This window comes from Sinocyclocheilus anshuiensis, unplaced genomic scaffold (assembly GCF_001515605.1).
Source record: "Sinocyclocheilus anshuiensis isolate Anshui unplaced genomic scaffold, SAMN03320099.WGS_v1.1 scaffold447, whole genome shotgun sequence".
Lineage (NCBI taxonomy): Eukaryota > Metazoa > Chordata > Actinopteri > Cypriniformes > Cyprinidae > Sinocyclocheilus > Sinocyclocheilus anshuiensis.
In genome coordinates, this window is record NW_015552615.1 from 4,503,634 (window position 1) to 4,513,875 (window position 10,242).

General features: G+C 39.4%; 1 protein-coding gene across 1 annotated transcript; it reads right to left on the reverse strand.

Moving 5' to 3' along the window:
• Positions 1-6,242: 6,242 nt before the first annotated feature.
• LOC107666172 (potassium voltage-gated channel subfamily A member 3-like) lies at positions 6,243-8,060 on the reverse strand. The gene has a single exon (XM_016457354.1). It carries the CDS (start codon positions 7,961-7,963, stop codon positions 6,416-6,418), a length of 1,548 nt encoding a protein of 515 aa, XP_016312840.1. The 5' UTR covers positions 7,964-8,060; the 3' UTR covers positions 6,243-6,415.
• Between the last annotated feature and the right edge of the window lie 2,182 nt (positions 8,061-10,242).

The following is a 10,242-nucleotide window of genomic DNA, read 5'->3' on the forward strand; positions in this document are numbered from 1 at the left end:
AGAAACTTCTTTTTGTGACATGCTTTGCTTGAAGAGTGTGCATGGTTTGATATTTTGTTCGAATGCAGTGACATTCACACATTTTTAAGTTTCTTAAGTGTCTTAAATACCTTTCTAGAGAGTATATGGAATGAAGTACTTCAGAATGGTGATTCCATCATTCGATTATATAGGCAACATGAGACAAAATATCTTTCCGACTATTTATATGGTCAAAGAGCAAGAAAGATTTAGTTTCCACATAGTTCTCACATCTGGCACAACAACAGCTAAACTGTAAATACATGATGGACACCAGAAAACAGCTTGATTAATATCTGGCAGTGGTCTCTTAGATGATCCAACAGTTCATGTCCAACAGTTCAACAGTTCAGTTCTCTTCGTATTGCTTTCTTCGTATTAAATGTGAACCTGCAGAATTCACCCAAAAAAGGCCACTTCTGGAGTGTTGCGGTTCACGGTGATTCAGCCAGACGTAAATGAGAAGTGGCAGTAGAGATATGTGGGCATCTTCTGTGTCGTTTGAAGGTGAGTTCAGTTCTGTTTTGGTAGCAGAAAGGTTAACGGCATCCGTTTCTATTGGTCGTCGGTCCTAGGCACTGCGTGGATCTCCCCCGAAGCCTGCAGAAACAGACACACGCAAACGTATAACGCTGCTGGAATGTGACAGATGAAATGAAGCAGTTTACTCACACGCTCAAGTGAGAGGGAAACACATCTTTCAAGCTGAAAGACTTTTATATATTATACCGCCTACTTGAGCGCAGCTCTGCATTATAATGTCTCTCTGTCACAGTTATCTCACTCTCCCTTTCAGTTGACCTCTGTCTCCAGCTAATTAATGAACTGAAGCAGACGCAGCACCTCCGGTGACAATGATAGAACAGTTATATCACTCAAGAGCGAGTGTGAGATGACTAGAGGAGATTATTAAGACATTGTGAGTGCAAACACACACACCTAAAACGAATACGGTGGTAAATTGCTCCAGTAATCCTACAACGCCGAGAGCTTTAAGAATCAAGGCAGAATTACAAGCCAAAATGAAAAGAGTCTGCTCTATTTACTGGAGCCTTCAAGGTTAAGTAAACAAAAACTTTTGTGTATGCATAATCATCTGTAAAAGGGCATCAATTTATAATTGTTTTGTCATATTATAAAAGGAAAAACGGTTTTGTAGTCGTACACCTGGAGGGCGTAATTTGTGCCAGAACAGCTCTGATAGATCCGATTTGCATATCAGCGCGTTTTTTTTTTCAGCACCATCTGAGATGTGTTTCCATAAAATTACTATATATTAATCTAATGTGAATTAGAGGTTAGTTTTTTGTTTTTTTCGCTCTGCAGGGCAAAGGGCATTTCATCTGCAAATCAATACCATGATGCATAAATACATTTCATTCACCGCAATACAATCTCATGCCAAATAATCCATTTATCTTCCACAACAGAAATGGCAATATAAAAGCATCCATCTGGACAGAAATAAAACAACAGCTATATGCCCTATATATTTTATGCTTTTTATTAACTCCTATTATGTAAAAAGAAATGAATCTTTTTTTTTAGTAAGGATGCATAAAATTGATCAAAAGTGAAATTAAGAACATTTGTAATGCTACAAGCAATTTCTTTTTAAAATAAGTGCTGTTATTTTGAATATTCTATTCATCAAAGACTCCTTTTGTTTCCACAAAAATATGAAGTGCTGCACAACTGTTTTCAACACTGATAATTATAAGAAATGTTTCTTGAGCAGCAAACCAGCATATTAGAATGATTTCTGAAGGATCATGTGACACTGAAGACTGGAGTAATGATGCTGAAATTCAGCTTTGATCACAGGAATAAATTAGATTTGAACATATATTCACATAGAAAACTGTTATTTTTAAATTGTAATAATATTTCACAATAATACATTTCTTATTGTTTTTTGATCAAATAATGAGGCTTTGAATAGTAGAGCAATTGATATAAATGCATTAATTTAAAGTTAAAGGTTTGAACTTTTCTTGTTTTAACAGCATACTGTATGTGAACAGTTAGGGTTAAACAGTTATGCTAAGAATCATCTGCATTTTAGTGCACATCAATAATGTTGGATTTCAAAACAATATCGAGAAAAAGTACAAGAGGTTTACCTTCTTAGTCCTGTTGTCTTCATTCATATTAGCCTAATATCTGTCGTCAGCAAACTCCAGAATTCCAGTGAACAGACGTCCAGGTTGTTTCCTTGAAAGAAACACAAAAGGCACTTAACTTTGTCGAAGAAGGCACAGTTATAAGCACCCTTTATGAAAGAGTTAATGGACTTGTGAGTCTTAGGATGAAGATGTCAACCTGAATTTTGAGAGGTGTCATGCTAGCCACAATATCTCAGACAGCAAGCTCTTTGTGTTAACACCTCGGATATAACAGCTAGCAAATGTGAGAGTCAGCGCAGGCACCAAACGAACACACATACACTATAATAAGAAATCATCCTTCACAGCTGATCACAGACGAGCCCTTCCTAGTCACAGGAATGCTGGAATGTTTCAGAGTGACGGGAAAACAGTTTAAAGATCTGAGGATGGAGGGAACAATAAATTGGGCTAAATTTAGGTTGGTAGTTTTTTTCCACATACATTAGAACAGTGGGCCACAAGGGACTGCTAAGGGGTTTAAAAAACATGGTAAAAATGGTAAAAAATCAAATTAAATAAATGCATAAATAATTGTATGTATATCATAAAAACATGATATAATAAAATAATATAATATAAAATATGAAAACAAAATAAATAAATAAAAATAGATTATAATAAATAGGCCTACAGAAAAGGAAATAAATATGTAATTTAAATAATTAATAATAAATTTAACAGTTCAGTCCTTTCATTAAAATAAACATAATATAATAATGTAACTTAATAGAAGTTAAACATTTTCTAAATATTGTTTTATTCTGTAAAAATGACGGCTTAATGTAATTTATGTTTAAATGACTTACGACAAAGTTTTTTATACTTGCAGCAACTGAGCTTAAGTAGGATATATACTGTATACATAGGTTGAAAGAAATAGGTGAAAATTATTTACAGTGCAGACATATTCATAATATAAATTTTTCACAATATAAATATGCTCTTTATCCAAAAAACTATAGATGCCTTTTAAATTTCAGCATGATGGTCCCTCAAACGAGTTAGATCACATTTGGGGGTCCATGGCATCTAAAAGATCAGAAACCCCTGCATTAGACAAATAAAAGCATTTAGTGCATCTAAATAGCATTGTTGCCAGATATTTCATGTTAATTTAATTTATGTTCTTTCTAGGGTCTAGATGGCAAAGTTAAACCTGACATTCCCAGATTTGCACAGGAATACTTTGTCAACAGAGCAGTGATTGTTCTGTTGCACGAACGCGTCACTTGATGGCAGCACTGAGCAACAAGTCAGCAAGTACCTATTTGATTCATACCAGTCAAATAAGCATCACATATCTGGTGTTATGAAAGTGTGCATGTAATTAGATTCAATTGAGCAATAAATTACATGTAGATTTGTTTTGATTTAAAAATCATTTGTTTGTACTTGTTTTCTTTATGAATGAATTTAATAACAGCCATGCTTGTCTTCTGTTGCTGCTCTATTTGTAGGTAGTGTGAAATGACGACTAGGGCGGAGAGCGCAGATGACTGTGAGTGAAGCGCACAGGTCTACGGGTTGAGAATGATTGTCTCTGACTGAGCGCTTGGAAAGTGTCTGGCGGACTGCCGCGCAGCCTCTAACACCCATCAACGGGAGTGTCAGCGTGAAACCTCCGGTAATCAGCTCACGCTGCACCTCTCGTCCTGTCTACTCCACGGGAGAACCAAATAGGGAACGCCTGAGTGAGCCCATAACCTATACACAATCAAGCTTTGACAGCTACAAAGAGAACGCAACCGAGCCACAGGCGACAATAACGATCCACCACAACCTACTTCATGCACCGAAGCCATGCATGCATTTTGCATGCACAGAATGCTTTTCGGTCTGTTTTGTCAATATCAGTCATTTTGCACATGCAACACATTCAGTCGTTTGTAAAAGATTTAAAAAGGGGAATATGTGGGAGTGCATCAGCTCTGGATGGTTTGCAAACCCAGGGTTATGCAAATTATTTACAGAAGCTGTTTTACATCATTTTTAAATGCTAGAACAAGGCTGTAAAATGTTAGAGATACATCCAATAAAGGATCGAGATCCTTTTCTGATGGAAATTCTCGCGCTCTATTTTGCCAGTCAGGCTTTGTGAACCATCTGGAGCGTTGCTCTGACAACAGGGGAGGATGTCATGGTAACATTAACGGGGGTTACCTAGGAAACTGTAGTCGCCATGGAGACTGCATCACAAGGCGGACTCAAGGCGTGATCTCTGTCTTTCAGTCTCTGATCTGGTAGTCTCCCATGCCGTGCGGCGATGAGTCCGACATGCTTCCCCCCCCCCCCCCCCAGAATCCAGAAGCGCTGTGACGTCTCACTTTGAGGGAAATCGCGAACGCTCTATTTTTAGGCTAGACGTGATTTGAGTTTTACATAATCTGGAGATGACTACATTTTCGCATAACTTGATCACAAAATAACGATATATTTGCTTTCATTTAGTATTAACCAATTTCTTTTGGTACAAACAAGTCAGATTCAATAGACACACAAAGTTTTGATTACATTATTAACAAAACGTATTGTTTTTTCCCCCCACATTCATTGCGTTTAAATGAAGTCTGCACTTCATGAGATGTTTTGGTGATTCTTCAATTAGAAGGCCATTTTCTAAGGCCATGATTTCTTTTTAATTCCTAAAATTAATGATATTATGTCATGTATCTTCAAAACTAAGAAAAATTCTCTTGAAAAAAAAGAAAAAAATTAATTAACCAAAAAAAATGACAGCAGTATTGGGGACATGTAATTCTTTGTTATAAAATATTAGCAAATTTTACACATAAATTGCAATTTAATTAAAAAAATACTTTACTTGTAAAATTTCCCTGATTTGAACGCATTTTATAAATTACGTGAGAAGAAACGTTAAAAAGTCTGGGTAGGAAACAATTCTATCAAATTTAGCATTTCGACACTCTTAAAATGAGGAAAAAGCAATTTAAGAGACATATTAAAATCTATTATTTAATTTTTCCATCTAGTTCCCCTAATTGAAGAATCACCCGTATATTCAACAAAATACATATGATTAACACAGCATTATCTTCAGTTTGCTCACATTAACAGCGACACATATTCGGTTGTTTCACTTTGCCACAAAACGTAAGATATTGCGAATACTAACGTATTATGATGATTATATGTTAACACTGATAACAAATGCAGACTTACAAGCACAATATTTGCAGTATGGGTGCTTCTTCTTTTTAGTCCCTGACCTGAACCTTATTATTTGTGCTGTAGACAAATGCAACACGTGAATCGGAGTTTGGCACCTTTCTACCAAAAAAAGCGCCCTGCTTTACTTTAGTGTAATATGCTGGCTTGTCCATAAGATGTAGGGTACAACGGATCTAAAGGCCCCCCAGGGTAAAAGGCCCTTGTGATTTACATACTCCCAAAACACTAAATAGCAACAAAAACTACCACAGTACTTTCCTAAACACCTGTTTGTCTCCAAGTGTCCTGATTCATAATGCAATGACAAAAGACTGATTTTGAAGTGTTTTTCTTCAGATTTCTGAATCTTAAGGTGTGCAGTAACAAAATACTTATTTTGTTTTTTCAGATTGATGTAGCTAATAGAAATCATTACAATTATTTTATATATCTCAAGACTTTCAGTTTTCAGTACCTGTTGAATAGCCAAAAACTCAGTTAAGTTGGTAAAGAATGACAATGCAGATTACCTGTAGTGCAACTAATTGTATTCTGTAATTGGGAGGGAATACTTTTGTTACATATGTGCAAAGTGGATTTATATTAACTCCTATAGTTACAATATGAAATCTGACTGCAATTATACTGTAGCTCCATGAAATGCCAAAAGCGAGTAAGTAAACTGAAAACAGCTTCACCATTTGCTGAAGTATGTATTTAAATGTTACTCTAAAATATCTTGCTATATCAAAAGTATTTGCATATGGTGACAAATTCTTCCCTCTAGCTGCCTTTATATATTTTATTTAATCAAAACAAACTACTTGTAGCATTTACTTTATACAGATTATATATCCCCCCATCTATATTCAGTAAAAATAAATCTTTTTTCAACTGCCATATACTTTGGGACCCGACTGAAAAAAAAACAACAAAAAAACAAATTTTCCCTCAAACGGGGGCTTTTAGCCCTGTTGTACCCTAATAACGCAGCACCTCACATTCGCACTGGTGCCATCATGGTGATTACCGTAAGACTATCTGGCACTGTACATGATTTACACATCTGTGAAAATCTTTTTAATATTCACGCAGTTTTGATTGTTCTGGTTGGAGTAGTTTGGCTGTTTGAAAGCGCTATTTATTCCTTCCTCTATGACCATATATTCCGATTTACTGAGGGAGGACGTGCTCTGAGTCCGTTTCAGATCTTCTGTGGAGCTGAGATGCTGACAGCTGCCAACGTGGAGGTATTGCGCGTGCTCCTCCCCATCAGTCTCCCGGTGATAAAAGTAATTGAAATTGGACACGATGACAGGTACGGGCAGCGCAATGGTCAACACACCAGCGATGGCGCACAGAGATCCCACAATTTTGCCTCCAATGGTTACTGGATGCATGTCCCCATAACCAACTGTAGTCATGGTAACCACAGCCCACCAGAAAGCATCAGGGATGCTGCTGAAACTGGAGGTAGGGTCGTCAGCCTCGGCGAAGTAGACTGCGCTGGAAAACAAGATGACCCCAATGAAGAGGAAGAAGATGAGGAGTCCCAGCTCCCGCATGCTGGCTTTGAGGGTCTGGCCGAGAATCTGGAGGCCTTTGGAGTGGCGCGAGAGCTTGAAGATGCGAAAGACCCTCACCAGACGGATCACGCGGAGGATGGCCAGAGACATAGCTTGCTGGCCGTTGCCCTGACTCTCGGCCAGCTCCGTCCCCAGAGTGATGAAGTAAGGAATGATAGCCACGATATCAATGATATTCATGATGTTTTTGGAAAAAGTAGCCTTGCTGGGGCACGCGAAGAATCGCACGAGCAGTTCGAAAGAGAACCAGATGATGCAAAGGGTCTCGATCACAAAGAAAGGGTCTGTGAAAGTGCTGGACATGAAAGGGCCAGTGGCATTCGCAATAGGAGAGACAGTAGTCGGGTCCTTGTCGTCCCTAAACTCAGGCAGGGTCTCCAAGCAGAAAATAACAATGGAAATCAAAATGACCAAAACAGACACAATAGCAATGCCTCTGGCAGGACCAGAGCTCTCTGGGTACTCAAACAAAAGCCAAACCTGTCTCTGAAATTCATGGTTTGGCAACGGTCGCTCCTCTTCTTTGATAAAGCCCTCATCCTCGCGGAATTTCTCCATGGCTTCCTCGCCAAGTTGATAAAAGCGAATTTCCTCCGAGAAGATGTCAATGGGAACGTTGACGGGTCTCCGAATGCGCCCCCCGGATTGATAGTAGTAGAGGATGGCATCGAAGCTGGGTCGGTTCCTATCAAAGAAATACTCGTTTCTGAGCGGGTCAAAGTAGCGCATCCTTTTCTTCGGGTCTCCGAGCAGCGTGTCCGGGAACTGATTGAAAGTTTTCAGCTGGGTCTCGAAGCGCAGCCCCGAGATGTTGATGACCACTCGCTCGCAGCACTCGTGGTCAGGCTCGTATCGTTCCAGCGACAGGTGACTGGGCAGCGCCGCGGTTTCCTCCAGCATGTTGTCGCACGCCACAACTGTCATGATGTCCTTATCCGTCTCCGCGTAACCGTGGTTGTCTGCGTTGGTCCCTCTGTGGCTGGCTGAGGGCGAGTCGATGAGGTTGTAGTGGTCATCCATACAGGTGAGGAGACGGAGCGGCAGAGGGCGACCCGCCTCCCCTACCTAACATCGGGTGAACCGAGGGTTTCTCTGTCGTGCGCTCTCGTTTGCTTTTTAACACACCGTCGCCGCCCCACGGAGCTTTATAAACACATGTCTACTCCCGCCCACGGCGAGCATATGCCTGACACATTTCCACCACTCGCCCAATCGGAGCCCAACAAGACAAGAGCATCGATTCTGTGTTTTGCCTTGCGCGCACGACGCAAATCATTCACAAAGTGTCCAAAACGCACTTGAGATTATACGATGGCAACAGTTCCAAAAACGCGCTCTCTCGAGCAGTACTGGAGTGGAGAGGTTCTATGATATGGGGTTCTTTTTTGTGCAACCAAAATCGTCTTTTTAAACCTCTAGGGCAGTTAAGTAACAGTCATCTGTCACCTTTTTTGGTGATTATATTTATATATAAATCTCGTTTTCACTTCAATACTGAATGGAAAGCATACTGTTGCTATGGTTACCTCGTCAGGCAAACAATATGGTAGTTTTTATATTCTTAACAGACTGCGAACCGACAAAACTGTCATTATCACACATGCACTGTTTTGTTTACAAAAGGAAGAAGAACAAATGATGCCAATAATGTTTAAACTACTCACGGGTCTTTGTTTTGTCATTTTTGCAAAGATAGCACGGCGTAAACAATTGCCTCCTGTTTTTATACAACAAACTGGTTATTGATTAAGCAAGGCATGAATTCTTTTCTTGTGGCTTTGTCTGAGAAAAGCGTTGATTGGCTGAGCGTTCCTATGAAGAAAACGGAGCTCTCCATGGTACTGAAGCGCTGGCAGCAAAACATGTAGAGACTGACCTGTATCTGCTGAACAGAATCACATCTTCGCAATTAGCCGTTTTTACCTGGATGTTCTGTCAAATTATGAACGATCTTTTTTTTTTCTTTCTTCACGACCAGAGTCTTTTTTAAAAATTAAAGATAGGCGTTAGCTATTAAACCACAAACAAAGAAACAAAAAAAAAATTGCTCAATGTAATCACGGTGCAGTATGAATAATACAGTGTAAACAAACCAAATCTAAACTTTCTCCAAAGGCTCTTCATTTCTGCTTCCTGTGGTGTTCAATAGAAGAACCTTAACCACTACAGAAGCAACAAAGGCACATTTATACAGTTATGAATAATATTTTTGTAAGGACACAGATAAATCCTTCAAACACTACTAGAATTGCTTTTTTTCCCCCCAGATTTGAAAAGACTGATGTTGTGTGAGCCTTGATGTGTCCCTTGCACTCAATCTTATCTTCAATAAATGAGCGCTTTGACACACAGGGAGGAGAGGGTGAGTACTACAGATTTAGCCTTCACCATCGTCATCACAAAGCTGTTAAGATGGCAGCACTCTCCTACACCAATCTCGCCCTCTCTCTTCATCTTATTCAAACACGCACCGGTCCTCGACTCAAGAGGGAACTTGTGTCCGTAATTATGTTTGTGTATGTGTGTCCTCATTCCTGAGCTCATGTTAAGCAGTCCCCTTTTCTGTTAATGTAATGGGTTCTCCATGTGATATGTTGCTGATGTCCGTCATGATTGTACAAGCGGGGATTGACTAGCCACATAATTAACTGGTTATTTGCACAGCAGCAGAGAGCACAGGGGGTGATTCATCTTTGTTAAACAAGAGCTCAGGGTAATTAAATATTCATGAGCATTTTTGGTCATGTCCTCTGTATGAGCCTGCAAATAGTAATGCATTATTAATCAGAATTTAAGTTAAGTGAAGCTATTCTTTCAATGGCTGGCTTTGGTGATGAATTCTTGCATTCTAAGTGCAGCCGAAAATACAATAGACCGCAACTGTGAGGGAAATAAAATACAGATTAAGTACCTTGACACAGTGTCTGCAGTCCAGCAAATATTAGCTTGGTGACTGCAAGGCCTCTGTGCCACTAATTTACTATTCGCTCATGAGCAAAAGCAGAAATCGATGGGGTTTTGGGGTCACTGATCAGGAAGCCACCGCCAGTGAACACGTAAGCTGGAGATCATTACATGTTCACATTGGTCAAGGAGGTCAGTGCAGGATAGTAGAAGTATTTCCTATCCATACTGGCCTAGTGCTAGCAAAATAATGGCAATTGATCTGTGTGATAATTGTGATACTCAGTTGCTGGTTAGTTATTATCTAGGCTACTGTGTGTAATGAAAATTTCAAAAAGAGGCTTATGCCAGGCTGTGTGACATATTGTCTCGGTCTTTTATGTAATTATTTTTGG

Excerpts from the sequence above, each read along its gene's own strand:
- LOC107666172 (XM_016457354.1), bottom strand. The coding sequence starts at position 7,963 with ATGGATGACCACTACAACCTCATCGACTCGCCCTCAGCCAGCCACAGA.